Here is a 24,474-nt window from a genome sequence, read left to right as displayed (position 1 = left end):
TTATTACTCGGTTAAAACGTTTGTATGCATGTTTTATTAAAATTCTATTTATTTAAAATAAACAGTGTTGATACTGTCAAGGAAATGTTCTGCTGTTAAACTTACTTTTTGCCCCATCAGTCAAATGTTTTTGGTCAGTACTCTTACAAACTCACTCTTCAGTATATCAGTCATTTGCATAGTCATTTGTGTCTAACAAACTTTGGTTGAGGTGCTGTACTAGCAAGTGTTCCATTACAGAGGGGAAAAAAAGACAAAACATCCACATCAACAACATCAACGTTTTTAATAGTTTTTTAAGTATTAAAAAATCCAGATTCTCTAATATTTCTTACATTAGCAGCAAAATTGGAACAGTAAATGTGCATTTCATACAGGGTTAATTCTCTTTTTGGTATAATGATCCTTTTTTTTTTTTTTCACTGTTTAGATTCATTAATACTGCACAAACGTTATTGAATGTAACAAGTTTGGGATCAGACATCCCACCAGTACATCACAATAATATCAAGAAGCAACAATTATTTTGAAATGTGTATTGCAGTTAATACTGAAACAAACGGTGTCTGAGAAAACAAACAAACAAATAAGAAAGATGGTCCCAGATTAGTATTGTTTTCTCTCTCCAGATCCCTTGGTGTTTCAGTGCTAAAAATAACAGGAAAAATCATTAAGTACAAACAATATAGATTTTAACAGTAATATTGAATTGGTTCACATGTTGTTTCATGACAATAGAATACCTTTAAATCCCAGACAACCATGGCACCATCTAAAGACACACTGCTGAATTTCTCCACCTTAGCCTTCAGCCCTTCCAGAATACATAGTTGGCTATAGTAGAAACAAAGTCTTAGCAAATTGCAATACAGTTTCTCTAAAATCTTAGCATAATCCAAAAGATATTCAAAAAGACTAAGATCTTATGTGCCGGCAGGCAACAAGCCTTTATTACGTGATGCTGTTCTGATGCAGACTTCCCAAATCAGTGTCTTCCTCCTCAGCAGTTGCTTTTTTGTCCAGATTACGGAAATGCTGCATGGCAGACACATTTCCCCTGGAGCTCTGCTTGTGAATGTGCACTTTCTTCACAAACTCCAAGCATCCAGGACCCTTGTATGAGAACTGATAAGGGCAACAGTCGTGGCCCTAAGATCCAACACACACATGTCCCATGATGTGTCAGAAATCATTCTACTATGCTGATTTAATGCTTAAAGGGTTAGTTCACCAAAAAAGGAAATTTATGTCATTAATGACTCTAATGTTGTTCCACACCCATATGACCTCCATTCATCTTCAGAACACAGTTTAAGATATTTTATATTTAGTCCGAGAGCGTATCTACACACTATCTATACACACTATACTGTCCATGTCCAGAAAGGGAATAAAAACATAATTAAAGTAGTCCATATGTGACATCAGTTAGTTCATTAGAATCTCTTGAAGCACGAAAATACATTTTGATCCAAAAATAACAAAAACTACGACTTTATTCAGCATTGTCTTCTCTTCCGCGTTTGTTTTCAAACCTCAAATGAAGATTCAAACGATTATGAATCAGCGGATTGATTCATGATTCGGATCACCAATGTCACGTGATTTCAGCAGTTTGGCAGTTTGGCAATCCAAATCATGAATCAATACGCTGATTCACAACCGTTTTAATCTTTATTTGAGGTTTAAAAACAAACGCGGAAGAGAAGACAATGCTGAATAAAGTCGTATTTTTTGTTATTTTTGGACCAAAATGTATTTTCGATGCTTCAAGAGATTCTAATGAACCAACTGATGTCACATATGGACTACTTTGATGTTGTTTTTTTTCCCTTTCTGGACATGGACAGTATATAGTGTGCATACACTTAGATACGCTGTCTGACTAAATCTAAAATATCTTAAACTGTGTTCCGAAGATGAACGGAGGTCTTACGGGTGTGGAACAACATTGGGGTGAGTCATTAATGACATAAATTTCATTTTTGGGTGAACTAACACTTTAAGAAACATATCTTATTATTATCAATGTCTTACCGCAGCTACAATCTCAGTCTCACTGACATACAGCACACTCAGCAATGGAAGATGTCCTGTTTTCAGCTGAGTAACCCTGCAATGCACAAAATTTCATATGTGGGCGATCTAAAAGGGCTAAAGGTCATGCTGTGCATATTATTACTTTCAGGCAGTGTTTTTAACAGATGCATAGAATTCAAGGATATTTAGTATTATTCTGCTTTTACTTTCTGTGTATATGAAAAGGGACTTTTACTAAGATAATTGTTATATGTAATTCTTGGTATTACTCTTTTCCCTGCGAGGCATCTGCTACACTGATGGCACTGTTGTGGCTAACCCAGACTAGAGCATCACCAGATGGAGAGAAACAGACACTGTGGACCCAGCCACCGCACTCCTTATACTCCAGAAGCAACTCCCCAAAAGGCATTTTGGATCCCCATGGTGTTGGTCCAGGCCTGTCCTCAATGTCCTTGATATACGCAGAAAAAATTCTGTGACAACAAAAAAATGTTACAAAAAAAAAGTTTTGAAGATGAACACTGTGCAGCACAAATAGTCTCAATATCATCCCGATAATCAAACCTGCAGTTGAGATCAGCGGAGCCAGCCGCCAGCAGCATGTTGTTGGGATGCCAGTCTAGACTCAGAACGGTGGAGTTAATGGGTTTCTTGATATGCTTACTCAGCCACCTATAGATTCAGTCATGAACAGAGACGGTACAAGTTAGGAGATAATGCATAATAAAATAGTATAAGCAATAAATTATATTATACAAGCAAGTCTCACCAGTCATTTTCTTTTTCAAAGTAGCACACTGAAATAAGTTTGGCTCCACTTCCAAGAGCAAACTTGTTCTCAAGAGGTGACCACTTGACACATGTGGCAGCTCGATTGATGCGAACCAGCACTAGTGTTGGCTTCCAAACCCCATCCTTAAGTGTCCACACATAGGCATTCCTATCGGAGGCACATGTGACGATACGGTTGGACTCTGGGGCCCAGTCAATCCCTAAAAATGGTTAGTTATGTTCATTTATTATTAGAATCTAAATGGAAAGATTTTAATTAGTGCTTTATTGTGCAGTTTTAGTAATATTTAAAGTGTGTAATTTTTAAAAAAAAATTGTGAACTATATCCATGTTTAATTAAATTTGATTTTATTTTATTTGTTGTGATTTTATTTATTTATCTTATCATTTTTATTCAAAATTTCATAACTCGATCTTAAACCACACACCCCTTCCTTACAATCCACTGCATACTTTTTTCCCTACAATTGATCATCTGGGATGTACATCACATGGAAGAAAAAAACTCACTACTTTCCGTTTTATTGCAACTAATAAATGCCAGTAGCACAGAACTCAAACATAGACTTGCACTGTTTACAGTGGTTTAGTTCATGCACTTCATTGGAGCGCTAGGATAATGTTTGGTTTATGGGTGAGTTTCACAGTATCAGTGGGTTAATGACTAATGTCGCAGCTGTTCTCTTTTATCTTACCTGTGATTCGCCCACTGTGCTCTGTTAGTTCATGAATCTTAATCCAGTCCTTTTCTTTCTTTTGGTAAATGTGCACATCATTGCTGTTGGGGCTAATGGCGATTTCTAATAAAAACAACATTGGATTTTTGAGAAAGATTATATTTTGGAATTTCTTGTGAACAAAAATCCATGTATAAAGCAAAACTATTGTAGTAAGTTCCAAGCAAAATGATGTGTACAAATGAGTGAGTGCATGTTTTTGTCCCAAAGATAATCTGATATTCCTCTGAGTAGATGTTAATGGATGAAAATTGAACTGCAGGCTGCAACATTAAGAGCCTGAGGGGATGTAATTTATATTGAAATGTAGCTCAACTAGTTTGCTCTTACGTGTTCGGTCTTTGTTCCAGGCATGACAGGACAGAGGCTCCAATCCAAAGCTATAGAGGGACATGTTTCAACAAGGAGACCCTGGAATGCACCACAGGTGTTAGCAAGAGTATGCAATCATGAGAATGTGACTAAATAAGGAAAGAGTGCTGTTAGTTTGGAGTACTCCACCCAAATATTCCTGTTTTAATAAAAAAAAAATGGTGAGCCAAATTATTTACAGCATATTCATTCAGATTTTATTTTTACTATATTCACATTTTACAAGATAAAGTGTCACTACCAGAATACAACATATCCACAAGTTCAAGTGATTTAAATACATTTTACAAACATGTTACAGTTTCTAGTGCCAGAAAAGAGCCATTCTTCTCTATCCAATTCCCACATTTTCCTTTTAAGTTATGGTACATTGGTATGACTGAGTAGTGATTGCAGATTTGCACAGCAAACAACATGCCCTCACCTTTATCTCTTTCAGTCTTTTGCTAGATAGGGATATGTCCTTTTTCCTTGTGCTGAAGAGCTTTTAGAAGGCTATGTTCGTGGACTCTGGGCAGTCGACACGAATGAAATTGAGCAGTGGCAGGAAGGGCTGCAGAAGCAGCAGGGAGGAGATAAGAGAGGGTGTGTCTTTATGTTCTGATATAGGCACCTGGCCTGTCCAGTCTTATCCTCATGAAATCAAAATGGACTACTCCTATTTTTATGGAGTATTGCAGTGTTTATTATAAATGATTTATTGTGCAGATTGTAATTTTCATGTGCCCTCAAAATCTTTAATCAAAATAACTTCCACTCCCTTGCAACAACATCTCTGACAGGCGTGAGGGCAGGACAACCTGTTACTCATATGACATCGTCACAGAAATAGCACATCACAAGCATCCAAGCATCTAACAATCCAATCAATTCCTGATAGACAAAATCAAGCCCCACTGAACTTTTCTATTTCTTTCTATTTCTTTCTTCTGTGGAGCATAAAGCATATTTAAAAAAAATCTGTGTATTTTTATTCCACACAATAGAGATGTCAATGGTCACCAAAACTCTTCAAAGTAGCCTATATTATTTTTCTAGTCCCCTCAATGTTTGTTGTGGTGTTTATGACCCTGGTAGAATAAGGACAACTGTTACACTATGCTAGGGCTATGCTTGGGTTTTTGTACAGACCAATTAACCTTTTTTAGCTGTCATCAGATCCAAATCATACAGGGTCGCAATGAACAAGGAATACGTTGTATTTTGTCATTGCCAGAGCCGGAGGACTATAAAATATTATTTAAACACTTAGCGTATGTAGCACACCATGTGCAGCAGAATGTAATAAATTAGCTGGTTGATAACCTCGATCTCCTCGAAATACAAAAACAAGCTCTGGCCCTTTAAGGTTGTGAGGAGTAACGGGCTTCCCAGATCGAGGCGCATTGACGTCAATCGTTGTTTGTGATTGGTCATAACCTTTTCCGGTGGCATCCATCCATCCAAGGACTGTGGGAAAGCCAGTGAAAAAGGAGTAAAACACGTCGACAAACTCATCGAAGCGTCTCAGGTATGAATATTTAAAGGCAGAGGTCTTCGCTGTAATGTTTGGTGATATCGAAGCGTGAGGTGACAGACTCGTAAAGAGAGGTTACTGTAATGCCGTCGGCTTCCGTTGTTGTGATAATGTAGCTTGCAAAATGGCGTATTTTGCTGCTTGACAAAACTGGTTACAGATATTACAGAGCTGGAAGAGGCTGGAGGTTTATGCTGGTTAACGTTTAAACATGAACTAAATAGCTTGTACTAGCATCGGAATGTGTTTTCTGCTCTAAAGAATTGTTACATTCACATGACCGAATAGCGTTATATTGTGAAATGCCTGTGGGGATGCGAACTGCGCATTTTATGAGCTCAGGCGCCCCGACAGTCAGGGACCAGGGGCCATAGCATGCATGCCAAAATACAACACTGTGTAATACATTCCTTGGTGCCTAAGAGACATAGCTGGCTGATTTACTAGATTATCTAGTAGCATGCTCGAATTATGGGTGCCATGTTAACCATTTAAGTTAACTTGTTTCACTTTGACAGCGCCTCGTTTGAAAGTGTTTAAAATGGTGTACGTTATTGGTTTGCAGCAATATGTCTGTTTTGTAGCTCGGGTAGTTTACTTGATTATGTTATGATCACGAGGTCACTAGTTTTATTTTCTTACCCAGAAGATTCACACGGTCAAGTAAGACCTGAAATATAAGAGGATTTTACTCCTACTGTCTCAGTTTGGGTAGGATAAGTTATGGAACTGAATAAATCTGAATAGTCATTAAAAAATGTTAAGGTATTCTATGGTATTTTATCAGTTTGAATTTCCTCGGTTGGAAAATTCTCTTTGTGATTGCAATCTTTTCAAAGTTATTATGAGGTCATATACTGTAATGGCAGATGACTGGAAATAACAATTAGTCAAAATATGCGGGAACAATGTAAGACTGAAAACTTACTCTCACTTACTCGTACCTTTGACAGGATTGATGGAGGTGACATGATCTAAAAATGATCGCACTCACACTGTGTGTGTGTGTGTTGTGTGTGTGGTTAGTGACTCAGTGGAAACCAGTTCAACTATTGAACATACACATATTTTAAATGTCTAATTTTAAGAATTTCCATAGCAATTTGGTATGAAAGATTCAACACAACTTTTCTTGGTTTCTAATTGTTATTTAATAAAATTATCCTATTTACTTTGTCAGTGCAGATTACTAGTCTTGTGAGGAACAATTAATCTGTACATAAAAATGCAAGTTAGTAAAAGTCTTCATGTCTGAATATTTTTTCCCTCTGTAATGACCTTTCTTCTCTGATGACGTTAGTTTGACGCCATTGGCAGAACATCCTTTAACCACTTCCCTCCACGTGTCAGTCAGCAAGTTCGAGATGCTGAGGAGTTGTGCTATAATCAAGCACCGCCTTCTGTAACAATGAAGTTGTTTGCAACTTCCGGTTCATGCGACTTCAAAATGAAATATGGCATTACACTCTACTCTACTCTTGGCTATCAGATCTTCATATTTCACTGCAACTAGCTGGTCTAAAGTAATGACATTTAGCTAAGGACTGGATTTGCTCCAGATTCCTTGGGTTTCATAAGCTGATGCAAATTGCATGTTTCAGGTCAGCAGGTCACCAATGGCGTCCAGCAGTACGAGCAGTGAAGAAGAGAGGAGCTTGCGGGAGTGTGAGCGCTACGTGCAGAAGCACAACATCCAGCAGCTGCTGAAGGAATGCATTGTGCAGCTGTGCACTGTCAGGCCTGAGAGGCCCATGCTTTTCCTCAAAGAGTGCTTTGAGAGGCTCGAGAAGGTTAGTCATTTTTTAGAGTAAAAAATACATAGGCTTAGATGCTTTACAAATTTTCTTTACTCTTGAAAAGTGAGGTTCAGTGCCGTGAACAAAGTTTTTGTCTACCAGGAGGAAGCTAAACAGATCAGCAGCCAGCAGAAGTCGAGCTCTCGCTCAGACTCCCGAGAAGATGAAGTCTCTCCTCCCATGAATCCGGTGGTAAAGGGCCGGCGGCGACGCGGTGCCATCAGTGCAGAGGTCTACACTGAGGAAGATGCAGCTTCTTATGTCAGAAAGGTAACTGGCTTTCCGCTCACCACATACATTTTTTTAAAATCAGAACCTGTTCCATTTCGATGTGATTTTTGTAAAATTATGACAACTAATATTTTTGGCATGCTGAATTCTACTTTCACTGCAGTTTATTTAGAAATCTTGCTGTTAATTCACAGGTCATTCCTAAAGACTATAAAACTATGGCTGCCCTTGCTAAAGCGATCGAAAAGAATGTGCTTTTTGCCCATCTTGATGACAATGAAAGAAGGTAACAAAGTTAGTTTTGAATAATATACCGAGCAGTGAGCATTATTATTATTCATTGTAACTAATAAAGCATTTCATTTATTAAAATCAACTTCTTTGTTCAAATCAACTTTTATTCTTCACAGTGACATATTTGATGCTATGTTCTCAGTCACCTACATTGCAGGAGAGACTGTCATTCAACAAGGTTAGGCTTCTTTTGAGGGCTAGATGAATGTGTAAAAATGGGAAAAAAATATTTTGACTAATGAATTGTCTTTCTTATTTCAGGGGATGAGGGGGATAATTTTTATGTTATTGATCAAGGTGAAATGGATGTAAGTGCAATTCTAAATTAATGATGAATCATGTTTACATGTTTTTGACTTGTATAGAGTGCCCCTATTATGTTTTTTCGACCAGTGTGTAATATAGCTGTTTGTGAATGTAAAAGGTCTGCAAAATTTTAGAGAGCACAACAAAAATTCTGACCTGCCAAAACAAGTCATCAGCAATTCTTGTCTTACTTCTGGTTACAAACCTATGTTACAAATGTGCATAATGCCAGCCTATGGTCTTCATTAAAAGCTCACAAAAACGTCTACTTTGTATTTTGACCCACCCTCATACATTGTAGTTGTAGCTGAAGCTTGGAAGAGTTTGGTTTGTGTTGTCAACATGTTGAAAATATGCTGTTTTCTATGCTGCAATTCCACTTTGCATGCACTTAGGATGAGAGACTCAAATTGATATGGTAAAACTGATACAATCATTACTGTTCATATCACTAAATATAAAAGTGCTTAGGAAGACTCCAAAGCTTCAGATATGGTAAAAGGTGTTTCGTTTCTGAGGGTTTAGAGACTGAAACATTAAAGTGTTTTTTGACCTTTGATGCTATTGTCGGAGACCTCCAAAACACTATTAGGAGCCTTTAAAATAGCATAATGGGCACTTTAATATTTGGAATGATAATGACTGAGATATTCTTAACTACTGTTGTTTTTGATAGGTGTACGTCAACAATGAGTGGGTAACCAGTATTGGAGAGGGTGGCAGTTTTGGTGAGCTGGCTTTAATTTACGGCACTCCCAGAGCAGCCACTGTCAGAGCAAAAACCAATGTCAAGCTGTGGGGAATTGACAGAGACAGCTACAGGAGAATACTCATGGTTGGTATACTATTTAACTGATTTTTGAATGGCATGATATTATACAAACAGCATTTGATTTTATTTTTCTATTTTATTATTATTTATCATTGTTTTTTTTTTTTATTATTATTTATTAGTCTTGTATTTTATGAAATGGCCATACAAATGTTCACTGCTGTTTAACCTTGTTTTCATTCTGTGTTTAGGGAAGTACTCTAAGAAAGAGAAAAATGTATGAAGAATTCCTTAGCAAGGTCTCCATTTTGGGTGAGTTTGATGCATTTCTTTTTAAATTATGTATATTTATAAAGATACAGGCTTGTTTTCATAGTAAACACTGTGAAAACATAGCACTTGTTTTTTGTGGCAATGTATTGCAGCTTAATAAAGCTTTTAAGCAAATCTTGTGAAGCGTATAGTGATAACAGTCTAACATCCTATGAGCAGAGTCTCTGGATAAATGGGAACGGTTGACGGTTGCTGACGCTCTCGAGACAGTCCAGTTTGAAGATGGCCAGAAGATTGTTGTGCAGGGTCAACCAGGAGATGAGTTTTTCATTATCCTTGAGGTAGCTTTCCATGTTAAATTCACTCTTCCTTTTTTTTTTTTTACACTGTTCTCATCAACAAGTCTTTGTTAGAGTCATATGGTTTTGTATACTTCTTTGATCTTCACATTTAAGCACCATTATAAACACAAGTAAATAATGATGAAATTGTTGTAGAAAGTGTATTCCTAAAACCTCTGAGAGACGTCATGGGAGAACAGAAGTATTGATTTAGACTTGTGTCCTCAGGGCTCGGCAGCAGTCCTGCAGCGGCGGTCGGAGAATGAGGAATTTGTGGAGGTCGGAAGACTCGCACCATCTGACTACTTTGGTAAAAATATGTTTCTCTTTACTCCTATGGAAAATTGTATACCAGACATATCCCAGAAATTCCTTTGTTAATGTAATTATATATTAGATGCTTTTCCACTGTCGGGCTAGTGCGAGGCAAGGCTATTAATGTGATGGGTGGGGCCAAATGCTCAGACCTCAAGCATACCCAAAGCTCTGCAGTGCTTCCCTAAAACCCGCCTCCGTAGAACATCACACAACATCACCATTTTACCAGCTGACTGAAAACTAGCTAGCTAGATTGCAAAATGAGCACGACAGAATCAAACGTTTGTCTTTTAAATACTCTGCCGAAGATTGTACTTAAAGACTCTGCTCAAGACTGTACTTAAAGACTCCACTGAGGATGGTCCTTAGCCCATCTGTAAAAGGAGGAAAGTGTTCGCCCTGTTGAGTTGGCCAGAACTAAGCAACCGGGGAAACTAGACAAGAAACTAAATGGAAATTCCGGAATCTACAAGTCATACTACCGTATCCAGGACAGCTGATGCGAAAATCCATCTGGAAAGGACTCGGCAGTGTTGGACTACATTCTGATCAACTCTTGTTTCCGAACTTCCCTCAAAGATGTCCGTTCTATGTGTGGTCAGGACTATGGATTGGACCACTACCTTGTACGCTCTGTGATCTAACTCCGACTTCAGTGCGCAAATTATAAACCATGTCGGTCAACAAAGTTGGATTGGAAATGCCTGTTGGATCCCACTTACAAAAAAGGAATTCCAACTTGCACTCTTAAATATCTTTGCAACGTTTACTGAACAAGAATCTCAACATTGAAGAGGAACAGATCTCTCTATCAGGGACTACGCTATGGTTTAATGGCCACCGATCCACCACCGAACACAGCAGTGGATATCTGATGCTTGGGGATATGGTAGAGGAGTGGAAAAGAATCAAGTTGGTCAATCATGAAAGATGGAGAAAGTGAGGATATTTGTTGGCAATGCGAACATCAGCCAACAATCGAGGAGCAGATTCACGGTTTGGCCACGTCTGTCGAATTACTTTCAAATGTCTCTGGCGATATCAACCTGGATCATACAGGTCGATGAAGATGTGAGAAATGAGCCCCTTGACATGGAAATGTCTTGTAATCGAAATCCGGCAACCATTAGCACCTACAGCAATGTATAGTCTTAGGAAATTATCCAAACTGAGCTGCAGCTAGGGAGCAAAGAGAGAGAAGAGACTTAAGATTTCAGCATCCATATTTGGCCAATGTTTTACGTTGAAAAAATGTTACAGTGATATAATACAAAGAAAAGGAGCATACCTATTCTGTTGCACCTGCTTCTATTAATTTGTGATCACAGGAATGCAGTGCACAAAACTCCATTAAGGCCTTGAAGTCTGTAAGTCACATTTCTTTAGAAAGAGTTTAAGTTTTCACAAAAGTATGTGATTCTGAGGAGGTTTGAGCGATCTCTCCAATCTCACTATACGGTTATCCAGAGCAACAGAGGAAGCTCATGGACCAAAAAAACTGAGTTATAGGAGTAACTAGGATTTTTTAGGAACATTTGCATTTCTTTTTAAGTCTTGCCAGTGTTTAAACCACTCAGCACTCATACATGATCCTAGAGACGGCGTGCTGCACAATGCACACACATAAAGCCAACTCTCAAATAGCTTGTGACGGTACCAGAGTGTGCTTAAATGGTCAAACACACCTTAATGTAAAAAACTACCAGCTGGACGAGTATGCACGTAAACACAGTCGATTTTGTCTTAAGTGAATATAAACATTTGAGAAGGAAAATGTGTAACAGTATATTGGATCAGTGCTTTCGGTCTTAAAATAGCAGAGATTCCATAAACTTTTAATGTATGCTTTTTGAATATGCTTAAAAAAACTGCACAATTTGCTGTTTCCAGCCTGTTTCCATCCAAGTGGCCTTCTACTACTCTACTTCTTCATGGTGTACAGCAGCCTAATAATCCGTTATAATCCTGCTGCTGTCTTTAATTTTTTTCTTTGTCTTTTGTTTGATTAACTTTAATGATCTCTATACTACTGTTAGACCTATCTGAAAAAAAAAAAAATTAGAGCACTGTTTATTAAATTTTTATTTGTATTATATTTAATTTATGTGTTACTGCTTGTAAATTGTTTCTGAATGTTTACTTATCTTTTATTGTGAATTCAATTCAACGTTTAAAATCAGGCATGATAAAAAGAATGCTTCAAATAGATCAATATCAGCAGATACTACTTGCTGTGATCAACAATAAGTGATCGCTCCAAAAATCCTGATCTGAGAACCCTTAGGAGTAGCCAGAGTATATGTCATTTATAAAATATGCAGATGTGTATAAACAAAGGTTCAGGGAAGAGAGAAATGAAATATGGAACCAAATAAATCATATATGATTTGTCTACTTTTGGTCCCGACAGTGGAAACACGGCTATTGACATTGCACAGTGTCCATTACTGCACCTTAATGTGTTTGTTTCTTTGTTGTTTTGTTCTGATTTTCCTCCATGTGTTTCATCAGGTGAGATTGCTCTGCTCATGAACAGGCCTCGTGCTGCCACCGTGGTTGCTCGTGGCCCTCTGAAGTGCGTAAAACTTGACCGCCCCAGGTTTGAACGTGTGCTCGGCCCCTGCTCAGATATCCTGAAGAGAAACATACAGCAGTACAACAGCTTTGTGTCTCTGTCGGTCTGAGGTGCTCTAGGCTCTTACTTCCTCAATTGCAGGGTCCACCAATGCAAATTCGCTTTATTTTCTTACATTTCTTTACGCATTTTCCAACACCCAGGTGCCCATTCACTTCAGTGTTCTCTCTCTCTCTCGCTCTTTCTCTCTCTCTCTCTCTCTCTCTCTCTCTCTCTGTCTGTTTTTTTTTTTCCCGATTTGTGCCGTACCCTGTCACATTTGTATCCATCCTAGATTTACTGTAAGGCTGATTGTTAGTTTTGGCTGAGAAACGAGCCAATCATTGTGCCACAGATGCCTGTCACGTGTACCGATGTTGAAATAACAAGGTCTATCTGGATTTTCTTGCATCCAAATTGCTTCATGTTTCTATATAACAGTGTTTAGAATGGAAGGAAAGCAGTGGCAGGACTGATACTGATGTAGTGTATTTGCTCAGTATATAAGGATATATCTTGATTGAGCCATCAAGTTTCTAATTTAGTTTTCCCTCGTTCATTTAGGGAAAATATAGGAAAGCCAAAGGCATAAATCCATGTGTGTTATATTTTTTTGTGGGGGTACTGAAGTTAAAATATCACCGTGTTTATCATGGTGATCAGCTTTGCTCTTTTATTGTTATAGCTGCACATATATAGTGTATGTAAAAGATTATATATTAGAAGTAAATGATCATAACCATATTTTTTGCACAGTTTGATATATATACTTGTTTTTAATTGTGGCATTTAATCCAATTCCATTGGGCTTTTTTCATTTTCCGCTGGACGTTTTGTTCTCCCTTCGTCCTTCATGCTAACACACAGACTTGCTTTGGACTCTTATCTAGAGCAGACCAGGATTAATCAAATCTACTTTTAAAGTTATTTCCCCCCGCATTTTCCCTTCTGAAATGCCACATGCTGCAAATGCTTTTATTTGATTGTTTCCCCCACACAAAGGTGACGTAATCTTATTTTATTCAACATTGTCTTTATGGTCGATATAAATAGAAAAGACGTTATGTGTTGTTTCTTTTGTTAAATTAGAAGAGTGACAGAAATGTAGTGGTTAATGAAATCTGAAGCTTTTTGAGTATGTGAGGATGCTCCTGAAGAGGAAGTGACTACTTGGTGACTTCCTTGACCCGCTAAGATTGCATTAGATTTTCTTTCCCGATTAGTGTATGTGAACTGCTTTGAAATCCCAAAAACCTTTTGAATATTTTTTTTTGTTTACTTAAATAGTCTAGTTTATAAACAGGACAGGTCTAAGAATTTTTTTTCTTCAAATAATCACTGTTGTTTTTAGATTGAGTTCTAGATTATTCTCCTTACCCATATAGTTAAATCAAAGTCTTAAAACAGGGACAGTATTTGCCGCTTGTGTTGAGTTCATGGTGTCTGTATGCAATTAGGGTTGGAATCCATCAAATGTTTGGAAATAGATTTGCAATCCACCACTTCCACCACCACCTTAATCTCCTATCAGATATTGTTCTTAGAGTTCTATGAGTATGGTACAATAGTGTTAACAATTGCTGAAGGTAAATTTTGATTGTCATCAGACAGATATGTTTTTGTATTATTTGGAAATAATTGATATGATTTTTATTTTTGTTTTCTACACTCTTGTGTTATGTAATTATAAAGAGATCCAGCTCATTTGTACAACACCCATGTTATTGAAAGCAAATTTGGGTTTTGAGAAGTGCCTGATTTTCTTTTTCTTTTTACTTTCATAATACAAAGCCAACATACATTTTCTTGTAGCCCCCCCCCATATATTTATAAATATTCTATTAGCTTGTCACCTGTATTATTTGTTTTATTTAATCTGTATATCCAGATCCTCTTAGCAGTGTAATTTATTCTGACTTAAAGGGATAGTTCACTTTAAAATGAAAAGTCTGTCATCCTTTACTTACCCTCAGGTTGTTTCAAACCTGTATGAATAACCAAACAGTTAACTGGAGCCATTGACTTCCATAGTATTTTTTTTTTCCAACTATGGGAGTCAATGGCTCCAGATAACTGTTTGGTTACTGACATTCTTCAAAATATCTTCCCTGATGTTCAGCTGAAGAAAGAACTTCATACAGGTTTGAAACAATTTGAGGGTGAGTAAAGGATGACAGAATTTTTATTTTAAAGGGAACTATCCCTTTAAAGAAGCTTCGTACCAGTAATTAAGAGTTTGCACAGAACTGTCCTAAAATTGCTGTTAAATAAAGAATTACAGCTCTGGACAAAATGAAGAGACCACTTAACATTGAGAAATCAATGTTAAGAGGTCTCTTAATTTTTTCCAAATATATATTTATATTATATTATATTATAGTCTGTTTTTATCTTGAATATTTGACTGTCCTACTGACCACATGGGAGAATTGTTTTCATTTTACTCTGATGCTTGATTTGAGAGCCTTACAGCATGTCAGTGCAGATGTTTAGGAAAATAAGATGTTTTCTGACATTCACAGATTTCTGCCCCTCTTAGACTAGAATTTCAGAATCAGTCAAATCTTGGTGCTGTAGCTTTAAAAACACAGAATTTGCACCCTTAATTACAGGGGTTTCCAAATAGCCTTTTGATTAACCGTTCCACTGTCTTTTCAATGAGTGGTTTTTGCCTTATGATGGGGTTGAATAAATTAACATGTTGAAATATTATTAATATGAGTCCTTAATGTTAAACTGTGACACCCGATGATGAAGTGCAACGAATTGCTGAATAGTCTACTTGTTGCTCGTATATGCATTGGTCTGTTCATTTAATGACAAATGATAAAACCTATATCTTTTCCTTGTTTTCTGTGAAATGCATCATTGATGTTTATTGTAATTATCTTCCCCTGAATTTAATGATTTTGCTCCACTGCAAATTTTCTTCTTAAGGATTTTTTTAAACAACTTCAAGCCCTATTCTTGAAGATCATTCAGTGGTACTCTGGAAATGTGTTTGTATTAGCACCCTCTATCTCCACCCCCCACCCACCCTTTTTGTAGCTTGCTTTTCATTCCCTGGTTGTGACTGCCAATGGTGTTTTCTTCTGGAGTTTTCAGTAAAATTGTGTTCTAGTATGTACAGAGGAATTGATATTTGCTCATAAACTTTGCCACCAGGGCATAGAGACTCCTTTTCACCCATTCTTCAGTTTAAGCCCTCAACAGAGAGAGTTGCAAAATGTCGAGGGACCATTTTTCTATTATTCTTTTTGTATAACTGTATACGGTTTGATTTCATTGGATGTGCTCAAGTTGTAAACCTTTTGGTATAGATTGTCCCAATGGCAGGTCAAGCAATAAAATGATAAATTCTTGAATATGTAAGCGTCTTGTGTTTCCTGTGCTGTTTCCACACAACAAAACTAAGTATTTACTGCATACGTGCATCCTACAATGTATGATTTATTACATATTTTGACATCAAATACATTGAATTAATACTGGATCAAACTTAAAGGTGCCCTAAAATGATTTGAAACAATATTTTAAATTGTTCTCTGATATCTAAATAGAGGGTATGTGGCTTATTTAAGGTCAAAAATTGTCCAGATACGGTTTTACAGGTTCATTTACAACCCTAGAAATTGTGCCTAGGATGTAATGCTCTGTTTTTACCTTATTTGGAAGAGTCATGAATATTAATGCAGAGTTCTGCTCTGATTGGCTGTTTCACTGCACTGCTGCTCAATGACAACTAACACATCTATGCCATCCGTCATGATGACATTGTTTTTACAATAATAGTTTCTTAAATTTTAATCACGATTTATTTAGCCAAACAAAGTCAAATGTAGAAGCCACTCATAATAGTCAGTGTCATGTTTACTACTCACCCGCTGCAAAATAATCATACTTCAGTTCTCAAAAATGTATATTTATTTAACAAATTGACTAGAAGCCTTGTCAAATGACACTCGTTTCAACTTAGATGGTGAAGAAGGTGACGTTAGCTACAAGGCTCGAGTGAGCTAGCAACTAAATAGTATAGTAAATGTTAGCTTATGAGTTATGTGTTGAAGATGAAATTTAGGCTAATTTAAGATTTCAATCCGTCAAAAGAGATCGACATGCGTATCTACTGTTGTATTTTATGACAGCACTGGCAGAAAATAATATTAACCTTTGTCATTTGACAAACTGTTATGTGTGCTACTTGGAGTTTCCAATTGTTACCAGGGGTGGTAAGTAATCAAGTAAAAATACTTTGATACTTTACTTAAGTATTTTTTTCGGGGATCTGTAGGCTACTTTACTTGAGTATATTTTATTTGCATCTACTTTTACTCTTACTCCACTACAATATTAAAGGCAAAGTTTACTTTTTACTCCAATACATTTCCCCATGTCCGCTCCAAGTATTAAGTATTTATCACACTTGATTTCCAAACCGGTCTGGTCATTCATGGATGATCCAGTCGGGTAGCCTATAGACTTGACAAGGCTGACAAGTCAGGTTTGCCACACTAACGTTAGCTCATGTGTTTCCCCAACTTTTTTATTTTGCGGCACACAATTTACTATGAAAACATCGGTAACATTTTACAATACAGGTGCACTATTATAATTCATGCCTAACTAATGCACAGATAATCATGAGTTAATGTATTACTAATGAAGAACTAAACCATTTATTAATGATTACTGCATCAGCAACTAATGAACATTATCTATGATTAATAGATTAAGTAATATATGAATTGCTATTAATTAAATGTGACATTATTAATTCCCTATAACATATTACATTAACTAATAATGTAAATTCATGTAGGCTATTCAAAGCCATGCATTCCGACTCTCAGTTGTCTGTTTAATTAATCATTAATCATAACAATTGGCAAAATTATAGTATGACTTTACTTGTTGAGGCACATGACTATTAACTAATTGTTACGTAATATATCATTGTGGTTATGGCTTTTGAATTAATTTTGAATTAGTTAATAGTATCTCATCTGTTTTATGGAGCTAATATTATGGGACATGTCTATTTTAAGTTTAACCCCTATACTGCCTTAAGGTGCTTCATTTTCTCCTATTAATTGCAAATCTAACAAATTCTTAATTGCAGTATCATTTGTTCAATTAAAGCATTGCATACCAGTCCCAAAAGATTTTATCTGCTTATTAATATTTACAGTTAATTTGAATATTTACTTTTTACTTTCGGTACTTGAGTACGTTTTAAATCTGATACTTTTGTACTTTTACTCAAGTGATGTTTGAATGGAGGACTTTCTACTTTTACTGGAGTATTTTTTAATTTAGGTATATATACTTTCACTTGAGTATAACTTTTGAGTACTTTTACCACCTCTGATTGTTACTTTAGCATCTTGTGTTGGATCTAGACAACACGGGATATTATCGTAATGTTGTCTTACTAAGAAACTTTCTGTTTAATCAGAAATGGGTTTGACAGTCAAGAAGTGGATAAAATAACTACTTACAGTTTGCAGGAAGGAATATTGTTGGAATTGGCCCTTTCTTCAGTTTTAGACTCTGAGCGAATCCTGCTTGATATTGTCCAGGTTACAAAAACTCTCTGTGGTGAAATGCATTGGCCGACCAAACGAACAACTTTGAAATAAATTGTTGCCGTATCCGATTGTAAATAAACATCAACCATGACTGTTGACATTTTTTATCTGTGGGAAGGCTATGAAAAGTCCTCACATCCCCTGCACAGCCTGGATCATAACATTTGTGTCCATGATCTGCCATTTTCGCTGTCCTCATATGATGCTTGTTTTTCTGTTGAACTCCCGAAGGCTGCACACTGCATAGTCCCGCCTGACAATGAAACATTGGCTGACATGCAAATTTTGGGAGCGTATATTAATGATCCCATAGTCACATTTGGCATTATGTTAATAATTGCCTGTTTTTTTCGTGCTGTTTTTTTTACAAACAACATTTACATATGAAGGAGGAGGCAATGGTGTTTGAGACTCACTGTATGTGATGTCCATCTACTGAACTCTGGTTATTTAATATGGCAAGGTTAATTCAATTTTTCATTCTAGGACACCTTTAAATCTGCAGGCCCTGTGAACCAAGTCCACCTTTTCATTCCATAAGCTACATCCCCAAATTTAGACTCAATTTATTTAACAGGACTATTAGCAATAATTTCCACTTTTCCTAAATAAATTATTGTTAAATGTTGATGTATTTTGAGTACTTTTATTTTGACCCTTCCCAAAGTATTTGTAGTCATGAGAATTTATGGCATTTTCCCAGATATTTTTGTGTCAATTTAGCCCATCCACACCCAACACAACAACTGGCATTCCAACTGGCACTAGAATGGCAGTTGTTCTCTAAACCCTGTCACTGTTGCACATATCTCATTTACATGTAGGCTGCTATTTTCAGTTTATTTTAAGATGTAAACGTGTGTGTTTAATTTTAATGTGAAGTGTTTACTTTGTGTATAAGATTAATATTTTCACAGACGCATCCTACCATTCAAATTAATGTGAGAGAAAAAGGCAGACGGACTCCTCACGAGACTTCCGAAAGAGGACGAAGCTTCTGTTCGTGTTTTCTCGGAAGTATCGTGAAATACCCCCGACTGCAACCGAACCGACCGACCGCTGCTGCTGCTGCTGAACCAGCCCACAGGCACCTCAACATCATATTTCAGGCAATTTCTGCAGATTCCTCAATCGTCGGATACTACTCGTGCACTGCAAATGCAAGCCATTAAGTGTGTTGTTGTCGGCGACGGGTAAGATGTTGAAGAATAAATGCTAATTGCTTGTGTTTGTACGGAGGTTTCTTTAGGAGAAAAGCAATTGTTGCGAGGAGCTGGGGATTGTGGGTTGGTTAAGTGGATTCTGCTCAGACAAAATGTATCATTTTATAATAATACATATTACTCGTTCGTTCTTCGAGACACCGTAGATGTTATCATTATATCGTTTAAATGAGATTGTGATGAGTATAGGCTCTGTTTGGCGGTGGCCGTTTTGTTTAATATACGCTCAGGCGTTTACTATTTTGTCTGTTTTTTTTTTCTCTTTCTATATAGTTAAAGTAGTATGACAATGTATTAGGCTATGTAAACCATGTATAACATGTATTAAACGGAGCTCGTGCAGTGCAGTGTAGAAATAATGCGCGCGTATACGGTGGAATTGCTATAATGATGTCATGTTTTACACCTACTGTACATCACTAGATCTCCAGTGGATATTATCCACTCCCCTAAATCACATAGTGCTCGTGAGTCTGGACTTTATTATTAACCTTTACATAATTCCTTTTTTCTTCCTTTTTTATTTTTTAATCAGAAAGCATTTTTTTAACATCATAAATAAAAATAGCATTTGTTGATAATCCATGATAAAATACACACACAAACAGCTGCATTGCAAATGGTATTTGGATCAAGTGACATGTTTTTTTTTTAACCATCCATAGTCTATACAGGTTATTTTTAAGATTTAAGTGCCATATAATCATTGCACAATATACATTTTTGCCTATTGCTTTATTTTGGGATAATATTTAATAGATAATAGACTACAGCAGTAGAATGAATGCACTATGAATTCTTAAAAATGAGAAAATAATACTAACATTTAGGCTTAAAATACTGTCAAGCATTTTTTTTAACAAATACAAAATGTTAAATAAACTGCAATCTATTATCTCTACTATTTGTTATGTTTTAGATTTATATTAGACTGTGGATAATTAATAGATGTTTCATTGATGCAGTTGATCCATTGCAACCATTAAGGGTTTAGTCCCTGTCTCATGATACATGCTTTCTGTCATTTGCAATGTGCACAACCATATTTTACAGCAGGGCTTCTTAGCCTTGAAACACTTGTTATTTTAGCCTGTTAACTTCTTCTTTCCCCTCTCTTTTATTATCTCACTTCCTCACACTTACTACAAATTTTTATCACTTTTCTTTATTCCATGTCACCACACAACTGCATTTCCTGTCTACTTTGTTTGTAAATGTGTGTTTTTCATGACCAGAAGCTGTCACACTGTATTCACTCCTCATCCAGTGGGGCCGTTCATTTGAAAGCAGCACTGTTAAAGAGCGGCTGTCAGTGTGCCATTGAACCTAGGAGTGAATGTGATTTCTGGATGACTAAAGGACTTTCTGCCTGCTTTTCACAATTGTTTCCTTAAATTGCTGTGAATGTGCAGGCCTTGAACCCCTAGTATGACCATTCAGAGTATATGTTTATATGTTTAATTAGATTACCTCTTTTTAATATAGACTGTGCATTCATTTACTGTATGTAAGGTCCTATGAGGCACGCCGTTTCATTCCTTTGTATGTCTCTACATATAACACAACTCACTGGACTTGATTTGAGTACTGCAGTCAGTCACACTAGCATCTTTTGTATTTCAGTGCCGTGGGTAAGACATGTCTGCTCATCAGCTACACCACTAATGCCTTCCCGGGGGAGTATATTCCCACAGTGTGAGTACAGTTTGATACCTTGAACTGGGAATTGAACTGGGTGTCTGTGCTGTGTGTCAGTTTATTTCTGTGGATGTATTTCTGAAAAATCTGTGTGACCATCAGGTTTGACAACTACTCTGCCAATGTTATGGTGGATGGTAAACCTGTCAACTTAGGCCTCTGGGATACAGCAGGACAGGAGGACTATGATCGCCTTAGGCCACTCTCATACCCTCAGACGGTACTTAAATATCTGCTATTGACTCTGTAATCCTTTATCATAAATATCATCATAAAAAATATAATTTAGTTTAACTTAGAGTCATGTATTTTATGTTGTTTTTTTTGACACCATGTTTTTTAATAAAAAATGTTTTTAAATCAAATTACTCGGACTGCATTCTATGGAAGCTTGCTTCCACCACTGAATAAAAAGTGAAAGATAATTACAAAAATTAAGACTTTTTATCTAACAATTCAGACTTTTTTTGTCTCAGAATTTTGATATAAATGTGCGATTCTGAGAAATAAAGTCAGCAATTTTCCCTTGGAATTGGACATTATAACTTACAATTGGGGGAAAAAAAATTCAGAATTGGGAGATAAAAATTAGCAATTATCTTTTAATTTTTTTAATATTCTGTGGCGGAAACAGGTTTCCATAGCATTCATAATTTTTATTCTTGAGAAGAAACTATGTAATATTTCTGTTGCATCATCATGTTTTTGTAAAAGTAACATAACAAATGTTTTTAAACGTAACAACATTACAGACTAGCTTTGTTTGGAGTTGGCATGTCCATCTTATTTCTTTTGCGCAAGGGAGGGACTTAGGAATGTAGATAATTGAGGTATTTCTGTGTTAAAAAAATATACATTGATTTTGGAAAATATTAAAGGTGCCCTAGAATGAGTTGATACAATGTGTTAAATTGTTCTCTGATATCTACATAGATTTTATGTGGCTCATTTAAGGGCAAAAATTGTCCAGATACAGTTTTACAGGGCCATTTGCATTTATAACCCTATAAGTTGTCCCTAGGATGTAATGCTCTGTTTGTGCCTTATTTGGAAGGGTCATGAATATTAATGTTGAGCTCTGCTCTGATTGGCTTATTTCAGTAGCTCACACAAGTGCAGTCGTTCAGCGAAGCGGCTCGTGAGTCTTGGCAGAACACAGACCGACTGAATGACACTTTAAGCAGAACATTTTAAATGGAGATTGATAAAATGCAGCCTAAAATGTTTATTGGTGTTTTCAGATCATCCGCACGCGCGCACGCGCGCGCGCGCGCGAGAGAGAGAGAGAGAGAGAGAGAGAGAGAGCTTGCACATGGTTGCCAGATTGCACGTTTGGGTAAAACACCGGATAGTATACGTGTTCTTTTCATAGAAAAGCTCTGATTCGAGGTTTAAATTACTGAAATCTGGCAACCGCCAAGCATGAATACTTAAACGCTCCTCTTATTCAAAAGTGACAGTAAAAATATTTATAATGTTGCAAAATATTTTCTATTTCAAATAAATGCTGTTCCTTTGAAATTATATTGAATGTCGACACTGATAATCACATTCGCAAGAATAAATTACATTTTAAATCAAATTAAAATAGAAAATAGTTACTTTACATTTGAATCATAGCCTTGGTTGAGTATAAGAGACTTCTAAATAATAATAAAAAATACAGAACCAAACCAAACTGAGGGTTTTCTTCAAATGATAAATGGATTTAATAAAACATTTAAATATTATACTTTAGTTTCCTGGTGTCCTCTGCATTATATAGTGCCATGTAATCTGAAATGAATAATTGATGACAGTACATTTTTCTTTCTTTCTGTAGGATGTGTTTTTAATTTGCTTTTCACTAGTGAGCCCTGCTTCCTTTGAGAATGTAAGAGCAAAGGTTAGTATCCACCTAAGAACATGGAATATGTTCATAGGCATCCATCCACAAGGTGATAGTTGGCTTGTGTTAACCAAATGTATTTTTGTAGTGGTACCCTGAGGTCCGCCATCACTGTCCAAACACCCCCATCATACTTGTGGGCACTAAACTTGATCTGCGGGATGACAAAGACACAATTGAACGACTGAGGGATAAGAAACTAGCTCCAATCACTTACCCTCAAGGACTTGCCATGGCTAGAGAAATTGGTAAGAATGATTTCCTGGGTATATGGTGTATTTACTTTAAAAAAAAACACCTATAACTTTTTAATGGTGATATAATGATTTTTCACTATTGCCTCGGTTTTTGTATCATGTATATTTGGCTCATTGGATTCTTTGGCTTTGTAGGTTCTGTGAAGTATCTGGAGTGCTCTGCTCTTACTCAGCGGGGTTTAAAAACCGTGTTTGACGAGGCTATTCGTGCTGTTTTGTGCCCACCACCTGTAAAGAAGAGGGGCAAGAAGTGTACTGTTTTTTGAGGAACACCACACCTAATTCCTTCACTTATATGCCATGTAAACAGCGGGTTCTTCCTCTTCAGCTCTGCTGTTATGAACAGATTAATTCAACTTGTGAAATGATGAACTGCAGAGACCTATATTTCAATGGTATATCTGATGTAACAGATACACCAACATAAATATATGCCAAATTTGCTTTGTTATTATTAAACTTTGCCTTAAATTGTTGGTTTAAAACAAAACAATATGTTGGAAAAGAATGACATAAGGCCATGGCATGTCTATTAAAATGAGTAATTAGTTACTAAAGAACACGCATAGCTAACTGTAAAGTTCCTTGCCCTGTTGCAACAAATGTTACATTGTTCAGAGCTCTTTGTGTGGAAATTGTGGCTATTCATATTTTGTCTACAAGTACTTTTCACTTATGGGAGCTGTGAATGTGTCAGAAGATATTGTGAATAGCTTTTGCGACTTAAATGTGTGGCCATAGTCCGTGCTCTCAATTGAGGGGTGCCGGTAAATACTTTTTTTCTTCTTCCTTTTTTCCTTTTTTTTTACTTTACAAGCTTTTATTGCCTGTTAAACATTTCATACTGTACCTGTGTTTTACTGTGAATGTGCTGAATGTGATGATCTATTAAACAACGACAGAAATAACAGACACTGAAATATGTGTTTGCTTATAAATTACTGTTACTGATATTACATAAAATAAACTGTACTCACAATTGGCTGTAATGTTTAATGGACTACACACTGCAACTTTTTGTGTAGGCTGTACGTCTTATTAAAATTCATTGTTTTGCCTAATATATTTGCTAAACATTTTCCTACACATGTTGATGTTTGAAACATGATGAAATGTGTCAATTCTTTTTGCAGGGCTAACATGTCAAACTGTTTTACGCTTGTACATGATCAGAAGGTTTTTTTTATTGTTCTTTTAATGATTCATATTTTAACTTCAAGATAAAATGTATCTGTGTGCCATTTGAGCATTTGTGTTTTGTTAGTATACATTACCATTAGGCATTTTTATTTGTATTGATCTAATGACTGGAATTTTAATCACTAGCAAATCCCTTTCAGTTCTTGCCATACAAAAAACAAAAACAGTGAGAGCTTGAAAGTATGGTTGGAGCTGTTATGTAGTCTTTTATTCA

General features: G+C 36.4%; 3 protein-coding genes across 3 annotated transcripts; 2 read left to right on the top strand and 1 right to left on the bottom strand.

Moving 5' to 3' along the window:
- Positions 1 to 269: 269 nt before the first annotated feature.
- zgc:86896 (uncharacterized protein LOC415190 homolog) lies at positions 270 to 4,624 on the bottom strand. Its single transcript, XM_067418707.1, has 10 exons — positions 4,370 to 4,624; positions 3,904 to 3,984; positions 3,532 to 3,636; positions 2,813 to 3,035; positions 2,608 to 2,715; positions 2,310 to 2,516; positions 2,038 to 2,113; positions 956 to 1,149; positions 744 to 834; positions 270 to 648 (listed from the first exon to the last, which is right to left on the bottom strand). Exons 2-10 carry the CDS (start codon positions 3,965 to 3,967, stop codon positions 643 to 645), a joined length of 1,074 nt encoding a protein of 357 aa, XP_067274808.1. The 5' UTR covers positions 3,968 to 3,984; positions 4,370 to 4,624; the 3' UTR covers positions 270 to 642.
- Positions 4,625 to 5,322: 698 nt separating this feature from the next.
- Positions 5,323 to 15,771, top strand: prkar1aa (protein kinase, cAMP-dependent, regulatory, type I, alpha (tissue specific extinguisher 1) a). The gene is made up of 11 exons (XM_067418697.1): positions 5,323 to 5,455; positions 7,063 to 7,251; positions 7,360 to 7,527; positions 7,683 to 7,774; positions 7,899 to 7,960; positions 8,044 to 8,090; positions 8,765 to 8,923; positions 9,112 to 9,172; positions 9,353 to 9,474; positions 9,703 to 9,784; positions 12,304 to 15,771. Exons 2-11 carry the CDS (start codon positions 7,078 to 7,080, stop codon positions 12,474 to 12,476), a joined length of 1,140 nt encoding a protein of 379 aa, XP_067274798.1. The 5' UTR covers positions 5,323 to 5,455; positions 7,063 to 7,077; the 3' UTR covers positions 12,477 to 15,771.
- Positions 15,772 to 19,031: 3,260 nt separating this feature from the next.
- Positions 19,032 to 24,306, top strand: rac3a (Rac family small GTPase 3a). The gene is made up of 6 exons (XM_067418666.1): positions 19,032 to 19,187; positions 20,841 to 20,912; positions 21,018 to 21,135; positions 22,738 to 22,800; positions 22,892 to 23,051; positions 23,196 to 24,306. Exons 1-6 carry the CDS (start codon positions 19,153 to 19,155, stop codon positions 23,324 to 23,326), a joined length of 579 nt encoding a protein of 192 aa, XP_067274767.1. The 5' UTR covers positions 19,032 to 19,152; the 3' UTR covers positions 23,327 to 24,306.
- The last annotated feature ends 168 nt before the right edge of the window (positions 24,307 to 24,474 follow it).

This window comes from Pseudorasbora parva, chromosome 2 (assembly GCF_024679245.1).
Source record: "Pseudorasbora parva isolate DD20220531a chromosome 2, ASM2467924v1, whole genome shotgun sequence".
In the NCBI taxonomy this organism is placed as follows: Eukaryota; Metazoa; Chordata; class Actinopteri; order Cypriniformes; family Gobionidae; genus Pseudorasbora; species Pseudorasbora parva.
This window is presented reverse-complemented; position numbering and strand designations above follow the sequence as displayed.

Coding starts and splice junctions, on each gene's coding strand:
- zgc:86896 (XM_067418707.1), bottom strand. CDS start 3,967: ATGTCCCTCTATAGCTTTGGATTGGAGCCTCTGTCCTGTCATGCCTGG. Junction 3,637..3,903: donor CTGGAACAAAGACCGAACAC/GTAAGAGCAAAC, acceptor TGTTTTTATTAG/AAATCGCCATTAGCCCCAAC. Junction 2,114..2,309: donor GATGCCTCGCAGGGAAAAGA/GTAATACCAAGA, acceptor TGTGCATTGCAG/GGTTACTCAGCTGAAAACAG.
- prkar1aa (XM_067418697.1), top strand. CDS start 7,078: ATGGCGTCCAGCAGTACGAGCAGTGAAGAAGAGAGGAGCTTGCGGGAG. Junction 7,775..7,898: donor CTTGATGACAATGAAAGAAG/GTAACAAAGTTA, acceptor TATTCTTCACAG/TGACATATTTGATGCTATGT. Junction 7,961..8,043: donor AGAGACTGTCATTCAACAAG/GTTAGGCTTCTT, acceptor TTCTTATTTCAG/GGGATGAGGGGGATAATTTT.
- rac3a (XM_067418666.1), top strand. CDS start 19,153: ATGCAAGCCATTAAGTGTGTTGTTGTCGGCGACGG. Junction 20,913..21,017: donor GGGGAGTATATTCCCACAGT/GTGAGTACAGTT, acceptor TGTGACCATCAG/GTTTGACAACTACTCTGCCA. Junction 23,052..23,195: donor TGCCATGGCTAGAGAAATTG/GTAAGAATGATT, acceptor TTGGCTTTGTAG/GTTCTGTGAAGTATCTGGAG.